The sequence below is a fragment of the Gekko japonicus genome, unplaced genomic scaffold (assembly GCF_001447785.1).
Source record: "Gekko japonicus isolate JY-2015 unplaced genomic scaffold, Gekko_japonicus_V1.1 scaffold67, whole genome shotgun sequence".
NCBI lineage: Eukaryota > Metazoa > Chordata > Lepidosauria > Squamata > Gekkonidae > Gekko > Gekko japonicus.
The window spans coordinates 1,767,242-1,792,072 of NW_015161948.1; the positions used below are offsets into that span (position 1 = coordinate 1,767,242).

The window sequence follows — 24,831 nt, forward strand, 5'->3', positions numbered from 1 at the left end:
ACCTGCCACAAATTTTGTTAGTCTTTAAGGTGCTACTGGACACTTGCTCTTTTCTACTGCTACAGACAGACAAACACAACTAACCATCTTGATCTACCCTTCCTAGGGAGTATCCCCCCCAAGAAGTCCCCAAGCCAGAGTTGGCAGCCCTTATAGCCAGGCATCCAAAGCAGCTTGACAGCATTCATGGCCCCATCTGGTTTAATCAGGGAACCCTGGAGGGGCTTCCTGTTGCAAAGAGAAGGGGCCTAAATAAACATAGACAGCTGCTTAGCAGGGATCTTGGCAACCCAAACCCTCTGTATTCTTTAAGTGTGGCTGAGACCCCACTTCCTTCAATATATTACATAAACATCCCTTCCTTCCCAGAACAGAAGCTTAATGCAACAGGCAGTGATGAGTTTAGCATCTGCCGGCAGGAAGCTCTGTGAGCTCAGGCTCAGGAGACTCAACTGCAACTTTGGAACAGCTGCCATAAATGAAGTCACTCACCTCTTGCTGGATGCGGAGTTGACTGTTTGGGATTCCCCAGCTAGGGCAGGGGAGTGGAGCAGCCAGCAATTCATATGCCCCAGCCAGCTCAGTGATGGCAAAGGCTTCTGCGACTGGAGGCCTGATGCAAACACAGAGCGACAATTAGGACATATCTGAGTACAACAAAGCGGTTGCAGGCCCCCAATGAGAAAGTGTGTACTACCCATTCACCTAGGCCAGTTTCAAGTATGCCTTTGCAGTCCAAGAGACTGAAATGTGGGCAGCAGCTGCCTATATGCTACAGCACAGGAGGCAAGAGGCCTTGTTTCCTGGGTTTTCTGTTAGACAGCTCTCAAGATGTAACAGGAAGTAAGCAGCTGTCACTAACCTCTCGCGTTGTGTGGCAAATATTCCATTTTTCTCTCGCACCTGGCAGCTGGAAGTCTTTGAAAACCGGGACCAAGGTGTGGATTACCCAGAGGTGGAAACCCAATGGTTATAGTTGGCAGTGGTTTATCGTTTCCTCCCATTCTGATGATTTCAGAGATCTCTTAGAAGTAATTTTAAAAAAATGCTGTCCAGCATTCTAGGCTGGGGAGCAATTTAATTGTAAGAAGTTCAAAACCCTGTATCATGACCCCAGGGGGTCTCCGCCTTCCGCTGCCACCACCCTGGACGTATGGTCCCTTTTTAGAAGGCCCAGGGTACCCTCTCAAGCCCATCCAACAAGCCCCTTTACAGCCGAGAACACACAGGAGTGATTGACCCAGGCCGAGAAAACAATTAAACAGAAAGAAGAAGAAGAAGACGAAGCCTGTCCCCACAGTCCAGGCCGCAGAGAGAGACCGAAAAACTGAGGGCTCTTTGCCTTCACAGACCAGCCTTTCAAGCCCTCAGAGAGACCAGGCCGCAGAGAGACGAAAGACCACCCTATTCCCCACAGTTAACGGCTAAGACCGACTCTCCTCTCACAGTTCAACAGTCGCCTCACAGAATCTCCCTCTCTGATTGGCTATAGCCTGTTGCTAAGCCTTATGGGAACTGTAGGCTGTCTGCTCACTGCCATGCAGGTCTCTCCTGGGACCAGGCTGCACTAGGCCCTGCCCCCAGTCCTGCACAGCTCATGACACCCTGTCAGACAAAACCAGTCCTATGTGGATGGGTGGGAGGATCTGTGGGCCGTCATACTGTTCCAGGTTCTGCCAGGATCTTCAGTGGGAACCATTACCTCACGAGAAGAATGAACTGCTTCTTGGTTCACATCTTTTCATGAGGGAGCATTACCCCGCAGGAGAAGTGGGGCTTTCCCTCTTGTGGCCCCTCAAGAAGGTGCTTTATCTCATTTCCTGGTTTACATGCAGGAACAAGTTAAGACAGAGTGAATGTGCCAGGTCTTTAAAAACTGAGATTGTCTTATGATGATGTTTATTTAAAATTTTTTTTTTAGATATATAAGCTTATGAAGTAGCCTAATACCAAGTCAGACCATTGGTCCATCTAGTTCAGTCTTCCCTACAGGACAGCACCTCTCTAGGATCTCAGAAGCAGCAAGAGGTTTTCCCCAACACCTGGAGCTTGAGTGCCTTTAACTGGAGATGTCAGCAGAGGTCATTTCGGGGGGGATCGCGGGGGATCGCAGTTCCCCCGGGTGAGATACGGGGGGTGGGGCACATGACGAAGCCCCGCCCCCTGCTTCCGGCCGCCCCGCTTCCGGCCCTCATTCAGCCAGGAGGAGGCAGGAGAAGAGGGAGGGTAAGTTGCTTCACTCATGGGGCTCGGCAGTGGAGCTGCAAGGCCGGCGGCGGTGGCCGGGACCGTTGGGGGCGGGGTGTGTGGCCATATGACACAACTCCGGTGATGTCAGGGGGTGTGGCCTCATGACACACTTCTGGTGATGTCAGGGGGTGTGGTATATGCTAATGAGTTATGCTAATGAGTCCCCCTAGCTCTTTTTCTATGAAACGACCCCTAGATGTCAGCCACTGAATCTTGGCCCTTCGGCCTACACACCCTGGGCATAGCCCCTGAACTATGGCTAGGGGTGCCAGTTCTGGATTCAGAAATACCTGGAGATTTGAGGGTAAAGCCTGGGAGAGTGGGGTTCAGGAGGGACGTTGGTAAGCTATAATGGCATGCAGTCCAATTATGACAGACCCCCTGTTTCTCTCCCTACTCTGAGGCAGATTCAGCCCTCCAAGATTATTAGTTCTCTTCCGGTACTTAGCGTGATAAAATTTGTGGCTTTATAAATCTGAATGTTTTACCCTGTGACAGAATCTAATTTGGCTTCTGCCCAGCCCAGGAACTTGTTAGGAGAAAGCAGGATGGCACTTGGGACTGTGTAACAATGAACAATAATAAAACATTAATTTAATATTCAGGGATGGTATGGGGTAGTCAGGAATTGGAAAGGATGAGGTAAACATTATTGGTAAAACAGTATATATTTCAGTTGACAGGCAAGTCCACCTGGTTTTCTCCAGGAAAAGTGGATTTAATAAGTAATAATTACATAATAAATAAGTGATGTATATAGTCTGGAGATCATATACAGACCAGGAGATCTACAGCTGTCACCTGGAAGTTGGCAACCCAAACTATCACCTCCTCTCCTCCGTGCTTATTGACATTCTTTTTAACTATTATGTTTTTATCAATTATCTTTTTTAACCTATTGTATACTGCACCTTTGAGATCTAGAGGAGTATTGTGAATAATAAATTCTGCTGTGTCTTGTCAGATTTCAGCCTGGCTCTACTCTGGACCCACCAGTGCCCACCTTTCCTGACTGTGTCCCCAAAACCCTGCAGTATTACCCCCCCCCAATTAACTCTGGCACCGTTTGTTCCAAGGAAATTCTGAAGGCTCTGCAGCCAAGGCCTTTGAAATACAAAGGCTCTAGAGGTGGATTTTTTAAATCAATATCATTATGGATGCTGCATCCCCATCTCTCAAATGAGAGGCTTGATTCTGGTCCGCGGAAAGTTTTGAAAGAGGTAATCCATGTCTCTGTACATCAATGAGTCATTCCTTTCCAAGTGACTTTCTCATGAAACAGTTGTACATCTCAGCTTTTAGTGAACTGCTTGATGCATGCTTATGCAGTGCTGAGAAGCGTTGCAGACTGAAATGGAATTTTAGCCATTGGGGATAATTTGTGAACATATACATGAATACGGTGAATCAGACCATTGGTCCACCAAGGTCAGTATTGTCTACTCAGACTGGCAGCCGTTTTTCAGGGGCTCATGCTGAGGTCTTTAACATCACCTGCTACCTGATCCCTTGAACTGGAGGTGCCAGGGATTGAACCTGGGCCCTTCTGCATACCAAGCAGATCCTCTACCACTGACCAACAGATGAAATTCTGGCTCAGTCAATGAAGTCAAAGCCAGACCCTCCCTGTGGTCACCCACCCTTCACTGTGTCTGAAATGGGGCACCTTCAAACAATGCCCAGTGGTACAATGGATGGTAGGCAAAGTGTTGGGTTTGGATATGGGATATCCGAGGTGAACAGAACAGATAAACAGAGGAAGCTGCCTCACACTGAATCAGACCCTTGGTCCATGAAGGTCAATATTGTCTACTCAGACTGGCAGCAGCTCTCCAGGGTCTCAGGTGGAGGTCTTTCACATCACCTACTACCTGATCCTTTTAGTTGGAGATGCCAGGTATTGAACCCAGGAACTTCTGCATGCCAAGCAGATGCTCTACCACTGAGCAACAGATGAAATTCCAGCGCAGTGAATGTAGTCAAAGCCAATCCTCAGCACATCAGCTGGCCTGCTTGCAATCATTCTATTCTCATATCAAGGATTATTCTTCATTCCGCATTGGTTCATCTCTCCCTGTTGTACATTGTCTTCATTTGCTCAGCAATGGCCAGTCCTGAGCTCTTCCAAAAGCCAAGAAGGCATTCATTTAAAGCTAGGAAAACCTACTTACCCTAAAATCTGTTCCCAGCATTTCAAAATGAGCCTCACCAGCATGCAAAATGGCAAGCTGCACATCCTGCATGGCACATAAATGTTCAGGCACATGCAGTTATATGTGCATGCATTTTAAACAGGATGCATCCAACACCACCACTCTTTTCCCTCGCCCCACCTGGGAAAGTTGGGGTTCAGCCATATGGTTTCCGCCAACAGGAAAATAACCTTTAATCGGCACCACAAGATGCTGCTGAAGGCAGGCGAAGGGATTGGCAGCCAAGTACACTATGCTCTGTCCCCTCCTGGTAAAAGATGCCGTTTGGCTAATTGGTCCCCGCTGCTCACAGAAGGGGAACTATATGCCCAACTCTCCCTGTGCTCAGCCAGTGTCCTGAAACACCAAATCCAATTAGCTCATCTTAAGAAGTAAAAGCTCTGCTCATAAAATTATCATTGCTGCCATAAAATTATCCATCCCTCTTCTCCAACTGTGCACAAGCACTTAACTCCCTGACCTGCCTGGCTCATTGAGTGCCGCGGGGATGACTGGAATACCAAACGACAACACCGAAAACTTTGCTCCGCCTTAGCGCAGAGCCCGGGGAAGGCAGCAAAGGAGGATCCAATGGGGCAGGAAGGCTCCTTGAGCTAAGAGCAAGGGCAGCCAGAGGGCGAACCACGAGGTCAGCATTTCAAAGGGCTTGACTCCAGGAGCTGGAATTGCTCACAGACAGCAACCCATGAGCTACCAAAGGAGTGTGACCCTCATCAATCAGAAATAGCTCACCCGCCCCTGGAGTCAAAGCAGCACCAACCATTTCGGTTTATGACTTCATTTCTGTCCTGACTTTTTCTTCCATCCTGGAACTCAACACATTGTATGCATTATTCCCCAGAGATCTCTCATCTGACTAAGGGAACTTTGATTCTTGTAAGGTTATACTCCAACGCTCTCTACATGGGGCTGCCTCTGTTGCAAATTCGGAAGCTGCAACTAGTGCAGAATGCTGCAGCCAGGCTGTTGATGGATCTCCCTAGACGAGAGTACATCCAGCCTGTGCTGAAAGCGCTGCACTGGTTGCCTATAGCGTTCCGGGTTCGCTTCAAAGTGCTGGTTATTACCTTTAAAGCCCTATATGGCCAGGGACCAGCCTACCTGAGGGACCGCCTTTCCCCACATGTGCCCCCAAGAGCACTACGGTCTGGGACCCAGCACCTATTGGATGTGCCAGGTCCCCGGGTTATCAAACTCACTACGACCAGGAATAGGGCGTTTTCGGTGGCGGCTCCTATCTGGTGGAATGAGCTCCCAGAGGAGATTAGGGCTCTGCGGGACCTAGCACAGTTCCGCAGAGCCTGCAAGATGGAGCTCTTCCACCAGGCGTTTGAATAGGAGCCGCCATCACTATGACACCATCTTCGCCCCAAGCTTTGGGGACAGGGTCATCACCATGTGGGTGCATTGGATAAGAACGGGACTTCTTAGGAGACGACCATCTTGCTTTGAACCAAAAACACTGTTTTGAATGTAAGATGTTTTAATATTTAATGTTATTTAATACTTTTAATGTTATCGTTTTATTATATGGTTCGGCGATATGCCGTGTAAGCTGCCCTGAGCCTACGGGGAGGGCGGGATAGAAATATAAATAATAAATAAAATTAATAAAATTCACATGAACACATGAAACTGCCTCATACAGAATCAGACCATCAGTCCATTAAGATCAGTATTGTCTACTCCAACTGGCAGTGGCTCTCCAGGGTCTCAGGGCAAGGTATTTTACATCACCTACTACAGCCTGGTCCATTTAACTGGAGATACCGGGGATTGAACCGGAGACCATCTGCGTGCCCAGCAGAGGCTTTACCACTGAGCCACAGCCCCTATCCTAATTGTTATTGGTCTATAAGGTGCTCCAGTGTGGTGCCATGGTTAGAGTGTCAGACCAAGCCTGGTAGAGACACAGATTCAAATTTCCCATTCTGTGACTTTTTGACCTACTACATAGGGTTGCTGTGAAGATAAAAATGGAAGAAGAGAATTATGTGTGTGTGACCCTGGGCTCCTTAGGGGAAGGGGCAGGTTACAAATACAGGCATGTACCTGACCACTCCTTTGAGCCTTCCACCAACTTATCTGGGTCTGCATTGGATAGAAAAGCTGCTTGCTTAAAGGAAGGCTCCTTAGGGTGGCGGAACGTTCTCCAGCTGAAGGTAGAGTACATGCTGATGTGTACATATCCAGACCTCCTTAGCTGCAGTACAGTGACTGCGTCCTGTGCCTTCTGACCATGCTCTGGTCTCATCCTGGCTGTTGTTGGATCCCATATTATTCTGTCCCCTCTCATCCTAACCAAAGTTAAGATCCAAAATTGCTGATCTTGATTAAAGATAAAATGAATTCGGTAAAATGAGTCAGATAAAATTAGATAAGATTCAGATACTCTGAGATTGTGCTCTGGTCTCATCCTGGCTGTTGTTGGAAGCAGTGTTATTCTGTCCCCTCTTATCCTAGCCAAAGTTAAGATCTGAAATTGCTGATCTGGATTAAAGATCAAATGAATTTGATTCAGATACTCTGAATCTAAGGATAAATTACAGTATTTTAACATGGATGTTAAGTTATTCAGGGCCAAACCACACATTACACTTTAGACAAGGGCCAGCCACTTTGAGTACCATATGGCTAAAAGACTAATAAATAAAAGAGTCATCTCCCATTATTACACTACTATACAACTAGTATGTAGTGGTATACTGCCTGTGAACATGGAGGTTTCATTGCACCAGCGAAATAAACACCAGGGATACACGGCCCATATGCAGTACTTGGTCTGACCCCAAAGGACATAGAACACAATTTGGAAAAAAAAAATCAGTTTATTTACAAAATAAGGCCACAAAACCTGTTAGTAGCTGAGCCATATCAGGTGTGATTAGTAGGACAGACATCCCAAAGGAAAGAAGCATTTGCAGTTATGTGGACAGCATGAATATGAAAAAAGACAAAAAAAGCAAAAAGGATTGCCCAAACCTTTTTGCAAGAATTATTTCCTTCTCCTGCTTTGTAGATTCTATTTTTTAAAAATAATAATAATAAAATCATCCCAAGCTGGCTGGAAACAGCAGCAAGGAGAATTCGGCCTCAATCAAAAGTGCCCTCCTAAATGCACAACCGTGTGCCGTAATTGTAAGTAGGAGATCAGAAACAGTGGGGCATTTTTTCCCCTTAGAAATGTCCTGGTAAGGAGCCAAGCCAGATGGTGGCACAGATCTATCTTGGGAAGGAAGCCAACAGCAAAATGCCCAAGGAACTTTCCTTCATTATCCCTGCACTCATCTCCACCTCCAAAAAAACAAAACAAAAAAATGTTCTGGACTCCTGTAAGAGATTTGATCTGCAGAAATCAGCAGGTGAATGGTGGCAAAGAGCAAATCTGGCTCACCTGCCAACTGCGTGCTGTACTGAATAGAATATCAAAGCAGGATCTGGAAGAACTGAGTTCAAATCCCTGCTAAGCCATGAAACTCACTGGGTGATCACGGGCCAGTTATCCTCTCTCCGCCTAACCTACCTCTCAAGGCTGTTGTGAAGATAAAATGGGGAAGGGAGAGCTGTGTACGCTGCCCTAACATTGGGATTAAAATGTACTAGACAGCTATGCAGTTCAGGGGACAGCTACAGTGGTGGGTTCAAAACATGGTAAGCCTAGATTACTCCGACAAGGGATGTCGGATGGCTGAGGAGAAAAAGCAGTCTGGAACCACTAAATATGCAACCGTCTGAAGCGGCCAGAAAGATAAGAATTGGCACATGGTGGTGGGGTGACATCCCTCACACAGCCTGAAAGCACATCCATGGCTCCTAGCAAGGAGGCTGCAGGAGAATACAGTACAGTCAACTGAGGTGAGCTGATTGAGGCCTAGATTTGTACAGCTATCCTGGCCAGCCGGCTTGCGTCACAGCACTCGAGTCGGATCTCAAAAGACTCTGGATGGTGAGGCATATGGGAGGCATCTGCTTGGTAGACTTTAGGTCTCCGTTCCTGTATAATGCCAGTTCTCAAGGACTACTTCCCAGCCCTTGTTTCTGAATGGTGGGTTTTCCCATCAGCTTCCTTGCCTCTTTTAGGAACGGCAAAGTCTCCTGACCCTGCATTCCGGGTGCTTGTGAGAGAGGCCTGGCTGGCACCAATGGCTCCGTCTCGGTAGCTGATCAAGTCAGACATGCAGGCACCTGAAAAGAAACAATCTGTTGTTAATAATGCCCGGGGGTGGTCCTAACCAGTCCTTTAAAAGGTTATTGTTTCAGCCCATTCACATCCCAGGGCATGGGACAGGAATTCTGGGCAAAGCCACAAGCCATTTTTTTGACAAGTCAGAAAAAAGGATCCTGCACATTTCCCCCTGCAGGCCTGCTTCCAGAGCACGCAAGGGCAGTTTCCCTAGAGCAGGGCTTTGTTTTCCAGTGACCAATGGGCTGCAGGTCCCATGTCTCCCCCCACCAATCCAAAACAATGTACTCTGCAGCAAGCAGACATTCCTTGGAGATAGAACTGACAGCCTTGTCAGTTAGAACTGTCTCTTGAGTGGCCCAAGTTTCTACCCGCTCCTTTAACACAGAGAAGAGTAGTGGGTGAAGTGTTTCTCACCTCTTATCTCCACAGGAGGAAAAACATCATCAGCTAAATCTCTGCATGTCAGGCTGTTGTTACAGGGGCAGGGCAATTCTAGTTCATGCTTTCTGATCTATTCCTTCCCCGCTACCTAACCTAAAGCACTGAAACAAGCGCAAGAAAAAAGCGATTGGACAGCACCCATAATGTTATCTTAGGAAACCTGCTCCCTCTCTTGCCAGCATGGTGCAGTGGTTAGAGTGTTGGACTAGGATCTGGGAGACCCAGGTTTGAATTCCCACCTGACCTACAGCGCAGGGTTGTTGAGAGGATACAATGGAGGAGAGGAGAACCACGGAAGCCGCTGTGGGTCTTCACTGGGAAGAGAGGTGGGGTATAGATTAAGTAAATAAACAACTAAAACAAAATATGGTTGTGTACGTTTTCAAACTTTGGTTTTACTTTCATATATTGCTGTTGTCATGAAGGGCAGGATCCAAACTGCTCCAGGTATCCCCTTCTGTGCTAGAATTGCCATTTCTTGTACTTGCCACGCGACCTTCACATTTCTAGACCATTCAGCTATAACAATTCAAGTCAATTCGCATCTCTCTTGCAGCTGTCACTGGCCGGGTGCCTTAATGGCCCGCCATTGGCTCCTATATCTTTAAATGGTGGTGTAAAAGAGAGAATCTGGCAGCTACAGCTTGCCATAGTCGGGTGGGGAAACTGCTGCACTTGTTAAAAATTCCTTTTCCTGTCATTAAAGTCATAAGAATTCTGCACTGGGTCACCATCAGTGGCTGATCCCCTCCTGTGCCGCAGACTGCTAAGAACAAAGATGAGCTCAGTCTAGGAACCTGCAGTACTACAAGATCTCAGTCTATGGTAGGGATGAGCATTCAGATATTAAATAATCAACAAGCTAACAGCCCTATTTGTTAATATAGTTATTATAAGTAATCCAAATCCAACTGCCAGTAGGATTTGGAAACTTCTGTAGCTATTCATTATTCTAGGGCCTGGCTGGCTGGTTTAGAGCTCCCAGAGGTCAAGGTGACACCACACTGGCAGAGATGACTTCCAATCAAAACATTAACACCAGTCTTGTCACCAAAGGGAATTGCCGAATAGGCTTGTCTTCCCAAAGTATGCCAATTCTGTGTCTTGGCACTCAGTCTCATATACTGGGAGAGTGCACGGTGTCCAATATTCTCAATACCTGACGGATGATATTTTTTGTGAATAGGGCAACGTACTCATTTTCCAAAGCTCAAAAATACACGTGTTGTCCTATTCACACAAAATGGTGAGCATGTGTATCGAGGGGATCATGCGTAGTGCCACTCTCCCAGTACCAGTGTTCCCTCTAAGCTGAGTTAGTGTGAGCTAGCTCACAGTTTTCTAGCCTCCGGCTCACACACTTTTGTTTTCGCTCAGGACGGAGGGCTCCAGAGCAAACTAATTTATGCAGTAGCCAAATCGCTCGCTCACAACTTTAATGCCAGTAGCTCACAAAGTAGAATTTTTGCTCACAAGACTCCACAGCTTAGAGGGAGCATTGCCCAGTACCCGAGCTGGCAGCACCAAAATGTGACACTCGAGCATTGCCCAGTACCCTTACAGAGAGGCAGCCATCCCTCTTTCAGTGTTCTGAACTAAAGTGGATGTGGCAGAGGGCAAGGGCCGCACTGGATCCTTCTATCCGATGGCGAGAGGCCATCGCTAATCGAACCTCTCTTTCCTGCTCACCGAGGCGCAAAGGTGTGGGAGGCCATCAAGGCTCCTGTCAGTCAGGCACAGCATTGGAAATCAATGGATCTCCCTCCCCCCTCTGCACTCTTGAAGCAGCCTGGAAGGGCTGAACTCACCATACGAGAGCCGTTTGCAGAACCCCAACAGGAGCAGAACGGAGGAATTAACCCCTTCCTTGGAGAGCTGGCCGCCTCCAGCAAAACCCACAAAAGAAACATGTTTGCTGGCGATGACCCAGACTCTCATGCACGAGGCACTCAGTCAGGCTGGCTCAGTGTGGCCAGCTGATGGCAGAGAGGGTACAAAACAGCAGCTGGGGGGCTGCTCCTGTGCCTCTGACGAAGCTGAAATCAGCAAGGAACAGAGTTGCCAACAGGCCTGGAGGAAAATGTCTTGCCGCTTGAATGAGGCTTAATGGGATGTTATTTAAGCTTCCACTGCCCATTTCTACACATTACGTTTCTATTAAAGGGACAGGACATTTTTCTCCTGGCCTGTTGACAACCCTAGCAGGGAAAGCTTTTCAGCAAGGAGCTAAACACTATTGCTTGTTTATTGCAGCGGATTAAGCTTCTGCTGAAGAGGTCGTACATACAGGATGGGGCTGTGGCTCAGAGGGAGAGAACATGCTGTCTATCCACGAGGTCCCAGGTTTAGTCCCCAGTATGTCCAGTTAAACTCAGTCTCATAAATAGTCGGCATTGGGAAGGACCATTTTCGGCCTGATGGAAGGGATGTTGCCATCAGAATAGATAATATGGAGCTAGATGGACCAATGGCCTAACTCAGCTGGCTGTTATACATTCAAAGTCAGTAGCCTCATCAGAGGAACAAAATATCAGACCAGTTCCAATTGACATGTTTCAGATAAGTGAGAGAATTTCAGCTTGCCAAGTGGAAGCACTGCAGAGGTTTCTTTTAAAAAGCTGCCCTTGGCAAAATCCTCTCCCAAATGCGCCGGAATCTCTGAGGTTGAGAGGTTAGCTGTCCCTACGGCTATGGGGTGATGGATGGCACTTTGCTATGTGCAAACAAAGCAAACCAAGAGAATATCGTTCAAACACTGGGTAGCATTGTTTATTATAAGCAGCAGCCACTTGCTAGGCAAAGGAAAGTCCTTTCTGCCACCTGCTGCTACTTGAGATCTTTCGACTGGCCTTGCCATAGATTGATCCTGACCCTTCTGCATGGAAACCCCTTTCCCAAATATCTGCCCTCTCTTCTCTCTGGCTAGGCTAGACACCTGTACTCGTCTTAGACTGAAGTGCTTTCTGCCCACCGCCAGCTCAGGTCTAAAAGGTCAGGACAGTTGGGTATGAGCATCTTCTTACTTGGAGCGTCTTTCCTTGGGTTAGCTTGATAGATTGGGAGTCCAGTGGAATGCAGGCTTCTGTATTCCCTATTGGAAGCCGACACCACAAAGCAGAATGCCAATCAGAATATTTATGGATGCTCTGGGTAACCAAGACAACTAGGCGGGGTGGAGGGAGCTGCAAAAGGATGCTGACTCTCTCCACGCCTGCTTCTTCAAGAACTGGACCAACGATTTGGTTCATTGTTCTTTCTCACTTCTGTGACATGACAAACTACCCCAGCCAAAAGCCCCTCTTCTATATGGACCACAGTCTGTCTGGGCCCCAAGACACTGGCTGTCTTGCAGCTATAAATTTAGCAAAATCTCAGCGGGTCCATAGTGATGAACAAAAATCTGCCAATCCCGCCCATCCCAATCGGCAGCTGGCTTTTCCCCTGAAGCACTTGCCCTTTGTCTCCTGCAAGGGAGGAGCGAGTTTCTGGGTCTCTCCTGGCTCTGCCTTTCCTTCTCCGAACTGTGGGGTGGCGCTCCAGTTCTCAGCCGGCTGCGTGTACTTGGCTTCCATCTCGTTCACCCAGTCTGTGCTCCACTCCCACACGGGAAGGGGCTGTGATCTAGGATTCAGCTGAGCACCCTTCAAGCTCTGTGTGGCGGCATGCGGACGCACGATTCCATTGGGAGGAGAACCGGAGGGCAAGAAGTCTGCAAGGGGAAAGAGGAAGTGCATCATTATCCCTTTAAGTGCACGCTGAGGTGGGCAACCGGAGGAGAAGACATCCCCCCTCCCCCGGGACATGAATGGAACAATGAAATGTACAGGCATAGTGTCAATAATGCATAGTAGTACCCTTACAGACTACCTTGTATACATTGTGCATCATCAGTCTCAGCCTCCCTCATCATATGAAGTCTACTCTTGATTAAAAGGTTGGGTCTTTCAGTAATATGCTACAGTGATTAAAACCAACACAATATTTGTACATGGTCAATTAGCACAGATCCAATCTCCTCCTCCTAGTATAAATCCAATCTCCTCCTCCTCCTCCATCATCTTGAAAGCTAAGCAAGGTTGGTCCTGGTTAGTACTTGAATGGGAGACCACTGAGGAAGTCCAGGGTTACTACACAGAGGCAGGTAATGGCAAACCACTTCTTTTCATTTCTTGCCTTGAAAACTCTATGAGAGGTGCCATAAATCAGCTGCAACTCGATGGCACTTTTCACCAGCATATCTTCTGCTGAGCAGCCTGATGCAGCAGTCAGAAGTTGAGCAGGTGTGCCTTTTCAAACACCTTTATAGTGATTGCTAAACAACAGCGCAGGGGCTACATTCTCTTATCACCCCTACACCACAAGGACAGAAATGAGTGCATTTGCTTCATACCACCTTCAAGGATCGCTGACGGCAAAACATTACTGCAAGCCAACACAAAAGCTCTCCTATACATTGGAACTGCTAAGGGTTTTTTAAGTGCTTTGCACACTTCTTAAGAAATGGGAAGTTTAGAGCTGAAGTTAAAGGTGAATAATAAGACCCACATCCCATTCCATACATATTCTGGCAATCTATATTACAAACATATGAAGTCATTTTCTTTCTTTCTTTCTTTCTTTCTTTCTTTCTTTCTTTCTTTCTTTCTTTCTTTCTTTCTTTCTTTCTTTCTTTCTTTCATCAGAGCAGCAGCGGGAGATTAAGGGATTTGCTACTTCAGGATCTCCATTTGTTTTGTTTTGCTTTTGAGCTACCATTCAAGCAGAAAGTTTTCTGGTGTACCACCAATGTAAGCCATCACCTTTGGCCCATGATGAAATGACAAAGCAACGGGAGCCAGACAGAGCCAGGCTGTTCCCTCCTTTAGTGTAACTCAGTCAAGACCCCAGAGATCTGTATTGTGTCCCCCCCCCAAGGCTAAAGGCATTCAGATGAAGGCCAGGGTGCTGGTAGGGGGAGGGGCTGTTAACTTACCTACCACTTTTCCAGAACATGATGATGTCTTGTAGAGAATTAGACTGCTAGTTTATTAAGGTCAGTCTCATCTACTGTAGCTGGCAGTGGCTCTTATAGTGTTTCAGGTAGAGGTCTTTAACATTGCCTAATACCTGAGTGGTTAAGTGCGCAAACTCTAATCTGGGAGAACCGGGTTTGATTCCCTACTCCTCCACTTGCACCTGGCTGGATGACCTTGGGCAAGCCATAGTTCTGATAAGAGCTGTTCTTGAAAAAGAGCAGTGTCTGTCAAGAGCTCTCTCAGCCCCACCTACCCCACAGGGTGTCTGTTGTGGGGAGGGGAAGGGAAAGGAGTTTGTAAGCAGCTCTGAGACTCCAACAGAAGGGCGGGGTATAGATCCAATCTCTTCTCTTCTTCTTCTTCTTCTGATCCTTTTAACTGGAGGCCCCGGGATCAAACATAGGACTTTCTGCCTACAAAGCAGACGCTCTGCCACTGAATCATGACACCTCCCCAATGCATAGTAAACTCATCCCAAATTGGTATTTTCCCTGTGGGAGATCTTAATCACTGGCCTTCCTGGTCAATTCAAGCTTGGCCTAGACTCTACCCCAAAGCACCCACTGTGCTATATTCTGGGGAAAAGAAAGGTTGATATATTTTTTGGAATTTTTGCATTTGTGTGTGCGTGTGCACGTGCCCATGCCTGGAAGTCATGCTGACCTCTAGCAACTCCTACTGGGGCATGGAGGACATTCAAAGAAGTAGCTTGATAGACTGCCTCTGCCTCCCGGCCCTGGTATTCTTTGGAAGTCTCCAATCCAAATACTTGCCCTTCTTAGCTTCCAAGATCTAACGAGATCGGGATTGCTTGAGCTATCCAGGCTATCCAGGTCAGGGCAAGAAAGGCTGAATTTTGAAGACAAATCTGAGTAGGTTTCAAATGTCAACTCAACTCGGCAATCTCCCTTTCAGTCTTGAACTCCTGCACTTTCTCTCTCATTATATGGGGCTAAATAATACTGGTCTACCTTACATGGTTGTTGTGAAAACTACAGAGATAATGCCCATGAAAGAAAGGGTTATAGTAAATATTTTTATATATATAGAATTTTTTATTGCTTTTCACTATGAACTACAAATCTACACACTACAAATTCAGAGTAGCAAGGTACAGTAATGATCTATCTTGCGCTTTGGATGTTTCCCTACATATTCATGATAGCAATATATCATTTGGTTTCTAAGTAATAAGTATTCAAATAGGACCCGGGGCAGTTACTCCAGGAGAGCAGAGCAGAGCAGGAGGTGGCTGCCAGGGCTGTCCTTTTCGAACCCTCCTTCCTCCCCCCACAGCCACAACAGCCACACCTGTGCCTGGAGGCCCTCTGCCCGCGTGGGAGCAGGAGATGCTTTAGGAAGGTGTCAAAGAGAGACGTTCAGAAACAGGACCGTGCTGCAGCAAGAGGTGGGCGAAGGGCTCTGCCCCTTCAGCCAAGGGGAGGCTGTATAACAGGCACTGGGGTGTGTGGTGCCCTGTTCTTCAGCAGCGCCAAGCCGGGCAACCACGGGCAGCTCCTCAAGTTGTTGAGGTTGTGCGGGTGACCATAACCCACTCAGAGCAGGTATCCCTCCAAGGCAGTCCTGAGACTGTGGAGGTAGTTCTGGTCAGCACTGGGGCCACGGGTGGATGCCTGACCATGCCGTCCCCTGATGCCGGCCAGTGCTGAAGGCACATTATTGTCCAAAAGAGATCCCTTTGATCTCTATTCCTGTGTGTCTGAAACAAATGGCTAAATAATTATGTGCCCTTCAGCCCGGGATTAAAATTCTGCTCAGGCAATTTAAATTCTGAGCCAAGAACAGCGAACTGTAGACACTGTGCAAATTGATTTAATCAACATAATTTTGCATAATATTAAAAGGATTTCCCATGATTTCTTCTGCTACTTTTGTGTGTTATGAGGAGCAGCAAGGACTCGTGTAGGGCCCTGATGCCCCACTCCCACCGCAGCCATCCAGCCACCCTGCTGGCTTTAGAGATCTGAGCAAGCCATAAGGGGCAGACATTGGCTTTAGTCTTAAAATGGAAACTGGAATATATAGCAGGCTGAATTCTGTGTCAGATATCAGATCCGGCACAAACGGAGCCTTGCCTGGAACGCTGCACTGGGGTGAATGCAGCTTTGCTGTTTGAAAAGCAGTGTGGTACAGCAGCTAGAAGTCTCTCCTGTCGTCTGCATCTGGTTCTCCAGCTCTCACAGTTCAATAGAGGATCTAGCCATGCCGGTCCATGCATTTGTGACCTTTTTGGTTTGGACTACTGTAAGTTTGCTGTACGGTGGGCTGTCCTAGCAAACGACCCGGAAACCTCAGTGGCTGCAGAATGCAGTGGCCCAGTTGTTGTCAAGAGATAACCAAAGGTAACATCCCTTGCCTAATTTAAACCAGCTGCCATTTTGTTTCCAAGTTCAATTCAAAGTACTTGTTATGACCATTAGCCCTTCACAGCTTCGGGTCCACATATCTCAAGGACCATCCCTTCTCATATGTCCCTGTGCAGCAATTATGGTCCTGCTAGTTTCTCCCCCATTCAGAGAAGTCTGCCTGCCATCAACCAGAACACAAGCCTTTTCTATAGTAGCTCCCATCCTATGGAAGGAGATGACTGTGAGGGAACACTGCCCCTAGAGGTGTTTAGGTGGCACTGCCAGGCCATTCTAAGGCTTTTAATGGACTGTACGACTGAACAACAAAAAGTCTTTGGGCATTTGGAGGATGAGGGGATTATGTGGAAGCTGTATTGCATTTTGTATGTTTTAAATATAAAGTTGTAAGCCATCTTGAGCTATGGGAACACGCAGGTCTGTTTTCATTATCTATGTTTAATGCTGGATTTTAGTATCTTTTAATGTTTTGCTTTTATTTGTTTTACTTTGTAAGCCATCTCAGGCAGGTTCATGGAGAGGCAGCCTTAAAATATTCTAAACAAACAAACAGATAAATACAACATTTAAACAAACCAACCAAAAAAGGAAAGCATCTGCCTGCCAAGACTCAGCAAATGGAAGACAAGCAACAAATTTTAAAAAGCAAATAACATTTATTTATTATTTTTTAAATTAGATCTATATACTGCCCTCCCCAGATGGGCTCAGGGCTACTCAAATACTAATCATATGCAACCGAGTACAGATTTAACACTCAGAGCACACAAAACTAAACAGAAGAGGAAAGAGTCGTGACTGACCTGGAAAAACTGGAGCTGCTTTTCTAAACCCCAGAAAAATGGATGCTTCACCACGCAGTTGGCTGAAGGCCGCTTCTGAGGATCTGTACTTATCATTTGCTCTATTAAGTCACGAGCAACTATGTCCTCTGTAAGGGGGGGGGGGAGAAAGCAGAAAAAGCAGCATGCTTACTCCCAGGCTACATAAAATTATGAATTATTTTGATACCTTTGAGTAAATCAGGTTGCCAAATGTTTTGAGTTACTGACATACACAGAAGCCCAAAAGTTGAACATATCAAACTGTGCTTTGGATCAAACTCCATAGCTTTGCATAGAAAAGCAATCAGGATGTTCCCTTGCTTCTTTCCCGAAGGCATGTCTGATTGTTCTTGATTGCTATGGGTAATATTTTCTTGTACTTTAAAAATTATTATTATTATTATTATCATCATTATTATTATTTATTAGATTTCTGAATCACAGCTATCAGGATGTTCCCTTGCTTCTTTCCCGAAGGCATGTCTGATTGTTCTTGAATGCTATGGGTAATATTTTCTTGTACTTTAAAAATTATTATTATTATTATTATCATTATTATTATTATTTATTAGATTTCTGAATCACACAGGGTTTTGGGCAATTTTACAACAGATTAAAACATACAAAAATACAGATTAAAATTAACAAACAGTTTATCTTAATTTCACAATCTCCAGATGGCATCTATAATTTAATTTAAAAACTTCCTCTGGACTGTTCTTCTTCCATCTCACAGGCCGAAGCGATAGAAGGTAGGAGGTAAAGAGGAGGTTCTTGGTATAAATATATACAAAATGTAACTTTGCAAGCAAGAAACTTTTATGTCTAGGGCAAAAATGCATTAAGGCTTGGACAAAACAGAAATGGATGACTGTATTTGCCAATGGCGGGGGAAAAAATCCACTTGCTTACCATGCTTCTCTGGATCCAGGCAGTCCAGGCTGTAGGCACTCAGCAAAATATTGGCTTGCCGCTGCAGGGATTTGCCAAATGGGTGGTTGCCTTCCGATATCACATAATAGAAGACACATCCCGCTGAAAAAATATCTACTGTATGTGTCTGGGAAGAGAAGCATTTGTAAAGAAAGTTTACCGTAGCATAGTGGGGGCAAGAAGGAAAAAAATATTTTAAAATCCAAAGTGGAAGAACAATGAAAGTCTTATTAAAAATCCAGGGCGTACATATTTTAAAGGCCAACTTGCTCCTCTGCAGTGAACCTCTCAAAATAAGGAATGCCATCAGCACAATCTGAAGTGCTCCTTAAAAGTACAGAGCACTAGGCTTAAAATAAGTAAATATTAGAATTTATCTTAATTTCAAAATATATATAACACGTTGGTTGCAATAACTGAAATAACGTTTGACTGTTAAGCCCCTTTTCCTTCTTTGGTAGCTGCTTTACACACACGCACACACACGCACGCACACACACACACACGCACCCTGCTCCCCCCAGTGGTGCTGCCAGACTTACCACAGCGTCTCCCTCATTGTCTCTGCTACTGTCTCTGGGGCCACCACAGCTCCTGGCTACCCCCCCCCATCACTGCTGGGCCTGGCATGTCTCCTGGCCTCACTGCTGGGACAGCTGCAGCTTCTTCTCCCCTCTATTGCCACTGCCAATCCCTGGGCCACCGTCGCTCCAGGTCAAAAAACCCCCCCCCCAATTATTGACAATGCATGGAGGTGGTGGTACGTGCATTCTCTGTGCATGTGCAGACAAGGCTGTTTTATTTTGTGGGGAATTTAAACCCTCCAATGTATTTTTTCCCCAGATTCTTCTGCAAACTTAGCGGATCCCAACAAATTGCAGGAAAATCTGTTTAGTGTCAATGTGGCCTTGATCAGCAGATTTAGATATCCACAGATGGGAGCCACACTTCACATATGATATATAACACGTCATCCATGGGCAGCTTCACTAGGGCTGGGATGATTAAATCCCTTCTGTCACTCTCACTGGGTACTGGCTAAATACTTCCACAGAAGCCCATATGTGCCCCGTTGGCAACCCTGGGGCTGCATTCCTGGCCAGCCCGTTAAGGCTGATCACAACCCACAGAACAGCAAGAGAATGGGGGGGGGGGCACAGGTGTTCCTGGTGGGCTCCTTGGGGAGTCCCAATAGGTGCAACTGTGCCTACTCCCCATTCTCTACTGTTCTGTGGGGTGCTATCAGCCTTAAAGGGACTGGCCTGGAGTGCGGCTCCAGGGCCCCAGTGGCCTGAAGATCGACTGCAGCACAGAGGCAGGCTCTCATCTAACAAGTAAGTCTGAGCCTGCGTGGACATTTCCTATGTGCAGCAGACAGTTGTGTTGTGAGCCACTAAGTGTTTATCACCAATCGGAAATAATGGCCATTATGGAATACTGTTCCGATATTTCCAGAACAACTTCCCAATTCGATAACAATAGTACTTACGATATTTAACTTTAATGATCGGTATGCCGTTCCCAACTTCCCGATAAAGAATTAAAATGATTGTTTTGCTGAAGCACCCTCCTAGCCAAGACCTGCTTCAGATCATACCCCAAGTTACCTCCCCAAGAGCAAGTAATGAATCAAAAAGCCCCAAGAGATGCAGTTTACTTACTGGATTTTCTTTGCGGTCCTCACTCAGTATCTCTGGAGCTATCCAGCCTTCGGTGCCCGGCACTCCAGACTGACGGCTGAAGCTGTGCCTGCCCACCGCAAGCTTCTTACACAGGCCAAAGTCTGAGATCATGGCTTTGACTTTACCGTGGGCATTAGGCATAGAAATGAGGATATTATGGGGCTTCAGATCTCTGTGGACTAATACAAAGACAATTGTGAGCCCCTAAGAAGTTAGCAAAGCAATTTTATCGCTTGAATAGGTCTATCTTAATTCATTAATATTGCACTACAAACAATAGGATCATGAATAAATAAATCTGTGGTGTTACAACAGGACAAGGTAGGTGATTTCCATATATATATATTTGGGTCTTCTTTGGCCTCCCAATTGCAGTGGATTATTTCTGACCTTCCACACAGCATCGTTGCACATTCACTGTGTTGCCATGGTTTCCCCTGTGTTCTCAAACCACTTTTGATCCCATGTGTTCCTGCTGGCATGCCGCTGAAGTGCAAGGTATGCTGTGCTTCAAAAGGGGCCACCCAGAGCCCTGACCTGGATAGCCCAGGTGAGCCTGATCTCGTCAGATCTCAGAAGCTAAGCGGGGCCGACCCTGGCAAGTACCTGAAAGGGCGACCACAAGGGAATACCAGGGCTCAAGACGCAGAGACAAGCAGTAGTAAGCCACCTCTCTGAAATGTCCATGCCCTGCTAGGGATTGCCAGAAGTCACCATGACTTTCAGGCACACAAGATCATACACATGCAAACACTACCAAAAAAAGGGGGGGCACCCCACTGTGGCGCTATTGTCCCTGCCTTGTTCTTCCACAGCTGCCATTTCCTTACTTGTGCCACCAGGGGGCTTGGTCAGGTTCTTTTTAGAACAAAACCGGCAATAGCTAGATCACTAGATCAGTATAATGCTATAATGATATAGCTAATAAGGCTAGGAAAACTGCGGAGAAACCAACCACCAGGAAGTCCTGTTGGCACTGTGCTGAAGTGGTGGGCCCAACAGGAAAACTACAGGAGATCATTTCCTTGTGGGAGATACTGCAGTCGCTATTTCCCTCACCGACCAAAGATTCCTCAGTTTTCTGAGAAAAATTTCCTGAGCTGCATATATGTTCCACAAGAGGAAATGTTGCTATAATGTACCAGATAATGTGTGTTCTAGCTCATCAGTGCTACGTACCACTAAGTGGTGAGCTAGACTGTGTTTTAAGGCAAGAGATGTTTCAGAGGTGGTTTGCCATTGCCTGCCTCTGCATCATAACCCTGGTATTCCTTGAAGGTCGCCCATCCAAATACTAGCCAGGGCCAACCCTGCTTAGCTTCCAAGATCTGATGGGATTGGGCTAGCCTGGGCTATCCAGGTCAGGATTAGAAAAGTGCATGGAAGACAGGAGGATAAGTCCAGCAATGACTTCTAGCCATGGTCACCAAAAGGAACCTCCCTATTTAATGTCAAGAAAACCTCTGAATACCAGTCCTAGCAGCAACACCTAGCAGGCCTTGGCCTGTTCGTTGGGCCTTTAGGTCATGGGCACTGTGTGAAACTGGATGCTGGACTAGATGGATCACTGGTCTGATTCAAAAGGCTATTCTTAGAGTTGGAAAGGCTCCAGAATTCACAACGCACAACTTTCTGCAGTGAGGTGGGAAATCCAAGAAGATTCCAAACTATTTTTAGAATGTCATTGTTACCTCATTCTCATCATAGGGAGGGCGAGAAGGCCGCTTACTACCCTTGTATATTTTGGATGGATTGTGCTATAGTTTATGGCTGTGCTTCCGTAGTTAGTAAAATATACCACTACCCACCCAATAAAGCAGAATATTTTATAATCCTCCGAACCTGAAAGGGCCGGTATGTTTTGACTGGTAAAAAGTTGTTCTTGGACTAGGGAGGCCTGTGTTCAAAATCCAGCTCAGCTACGGTATGATTTAATGTGGGTAACTTACTGAAGTTATACACAATTCTAAGGATAATTTTATAAACTTATTCCCCTCCCCCCACCCGGAAATACAGCCACCCGAGAATTGGATATTAAAATACAACTGCTTCTTACCAATATTGAGAGAGTGGAGATAAGCAAGACCGGACATGGTCTGTTGCAAAACGGTGATAGGCTGCAAACTATGGTGACTGAAGTCCTTTTGCTCCACATACTAGAACACACACAAAACAAAGTGAATTTAAAATGTGGCAACCCAGGACTCTACATATACTTCAAATGTACTGCATATGCTTAAGGTGATGCGAAAGGTTTGGAATGATATAGAATCAGGAATATATAAAAACCACTCTTTAGTCATAAATTCATGGGGGTAGCGATATGTCATGCCTCTATAGTTATTTTACTGCTGGAGATCCACTGCTATTTAGTTCCAAACTAGACGTTACATTTTTTACCTTTTAAAGGGGCACGTTTAGCCCCCCCCTTAGTGTAGGAGAGGCTGAAGCCCCTCCTCCCTCTGTACTATGGTCTCAATCTGAACGGGACCCCTTGAGAACTTAGTTCCCGACAGCTGCTGTCAGACTGAAGGAAAAGTGATTTGGGTTGGTGGAACCCAGATGTGAATCATTAAAACATGCAATGTCTAGTTTGGTCCTTACTGCGGTTAGAATACAGAACAAAAACTGCTATCTAAAGATGATCATGACTCCTCTACAGCACAACCAAGACATTACTTAGCTTGAAACTTTCACCCTCTGAACTGCCAAGTCTCCCGCTGTCAGAGCTCACACAATGTGCCTATAACCCAGAGCTTACCTCCTGTAAAGTGGCAGCACAGAGCTCAAGGGCTATGTACTGGAACTGACGGTCCTTCTCCGTGCAGAAGTAGCGGATCACGTTCGGATGTTCGTCGGATTCTCGCAACAGCTGCACCTCTCTGTCAGCAAAGCTGAAGCATTCGGGGAGAATTCTCTTCACAGCTACTGCTCGGTTATCAAATGTCCCCCTGGAGATGTGCCAACACACAGCAGAGAAACCCCTTAACCGTTAATCATATCGCTCAACTAGGTCCTGGCTTGTACTAGCCATTTCTCATATTGCCATGCTTGAAGATGAGCTCTGATCTACACATACAGGCATGGAAAAGAAACTCATAGTACTTTGAGCACACTTTGAGTTCTCTCTCTTAAAACGGAAATATTTTTTTTTAAATGCAAAGAGCATATACCAGACTGTAGCTCATTGATATGTTTTATGTAGGAATACATAACTACTAGGAAAGATATCTCAAAGTGCTTCCACAATTTGCTGCAAGCCAGTTTTTAACATCAGTCTGGCAACAGCTTCATATTTAAAGAGACTTCAGTTTAGTTTGGATAGAGCAACAAATTGGGTATATTGACTGGGAAACTGACATGAGAGGTCCTACCCATCTGTGAAACCACTGGAAAGACAATATGATCAGAAGCATGCCTTTTCTAACACAGAAATAAAAAGCAACATGAGAAGCAGCCCCTAGAAGAGTGGCAAACCCCCCGTATCTCAAAGAACAGCCCCCAGAACCCAATGTGTGCTGGCACGAAGAAGGTAAGATGTACACTAGAATCAGAAGTAATGGACCATCAGATATAAATGCAGCTGCAAGCCACAGTTGTGCAGGGGGGTGGCAGTATAAACTGTCTCCAGAGATATAAGTGAAAAATGTTTTCACACCACATTTTAATCTCATATCAAAATAATTTCTAAAAACAGTCTCATATTTATGGAAGCTCGAGTCTTCTATCAAGGATGTTCATTTCCATCAAGGACAAGCTTTTGAACTGTATGTTACAACTAAAAAGTAAGTAGGCAAAAATTCCCATTAAACCAAAAATCTTCCAAACCTAGAAATCAATGTGTGCATTGAAAAGGACAGCATGGTATATGCCTGTGTCTGTTAGTGCTGGCTATTTGTTTTGTATGGATCTTAATATAGTAAACTGCATTGAGTATTTATTTTTAAACAGAAAAGCAGGACCACAATCCAGAAAATATATGGTTTAAGGCTTGAAGATGTATTTCAGGGTAAATCCACAGTACAAACTGAAAGTCTTTTCTGGGAAGTGGGGAAAGTGGGGAAGATCTGCAGTCCTTGCGCAAACCGATTGCTGGATCCGCCCCATGGATGTTACATGGTTAAAGAGAGAATGAAGGGAAGGTGTCTCCCCAAAGAATACACACCAAAAGAGTGCACTCTCTTTTCTCTGCATGAAAATGTTGCTAGTTCTAGTATTTATCACAAGCACATCACTAACAGAAAGAGATTATTAGCTATATGTTGCCTCTGAAGTACAGAAAGAACGTTGGGCACTTTACCTATAAACAATTGTTCCCTCAGCTCCATGTCCGAGCATGTCTTTCGGGTGGAATGAAATCTTTCCAACTGTTATGACACCTGTATCTCCATCTGAGCAGCAACAGAAGAAAAATATATATATCCGTTGCACCAATCATATAATATCTTTGGGTACATACTTCAGTTGGCATTTAGACATTCAGCACCAAATATGCAGCTTTAAAAGATTTCTTTTAATGCAGACAGGCAGACCTAGGAATGCAAGTTCCATCTTTGAAACAGGTTCCAATAGCCTACTACGGCTGCGGTCACATGGAACATTAGCCACGCCAGAGAGATGGAAGATAGGCGGATTTTCCGGGCGCGATCTCACCGGTACTTCTGGGAAGCATAGCGCTCCCGTGGCTCAACCGAGGCTTCCCGCCGAAGACACGCGGCAAAAAACTAGTACCTCAGAGGTACTAGTTTCTGGAAACCGCAGGGCAAGGGCGGGCGTCTGATCGCGTTTCCGGTGGCATCTGGCGCCCGCCCATGTCCCCTCGCAAAAAGCTTTCCCCCCCAAGTCTCCATGGATGCGCACAAGCACCCAACGGAGCATGCGCATACTTCAATGTACAGGG

General features: G+C 46.0%; 1 protein-coding gene across 1 annotated transcript in view; it reads right to left on the minus strand.

Moving 5' to 3' along the window:
• Positions 1 to 8,481: 8,481 nt before the first annotated feature.
• The window catches only part of LOC107125926 (serine/threonine-protein kinase/endoribonuclease IRE1-like), a 72,676-nt gene continuing 56,326 nt past the window's right edge, over positions 8,482 to 24,831 (minus strand). Inside the window, exons 14-22 of the mRNA XM_015429391.1 lie at positions 24,232 to 24,322; positions 22,693 to 22,882; positions 21,988 to 22,087; positions 19,911 to 20,110; positions 18,229 to 18,376; positions 17,296 to 17,423; positions 15,082 to 15,097; positions 12,545 to 12,799; positions 8,482 to 8,648 (exon numbers count right to left, since the gene is read on the minus strand). Of these exons, the coding sequence (XP_015284877.1) occupies positions 8,482 to 8,648; positions 12,545 to 12,799; positions 15,082 to 15,097; positions 17,296 to 17,423; positions 18,229 to 18,376; positions 19,911 to 20,110; positions 21,988 to 22,087; positions 22,693 to 22,882; positions 24,232 to 24,322 (1,295 nt within the window). The remainder of the gene's footprint in view (positions 8,649 to 12,544; positions 12,800 to 15,081; positions 15,098 to 17,295; positions 17,424 to 18,228; positions 18,377 to 19,910; positions 20,111 to 21,987; positions 22,088 to 22,692; positions 22,883 to 24,231; positions 24,323 to 24,831) is intronic.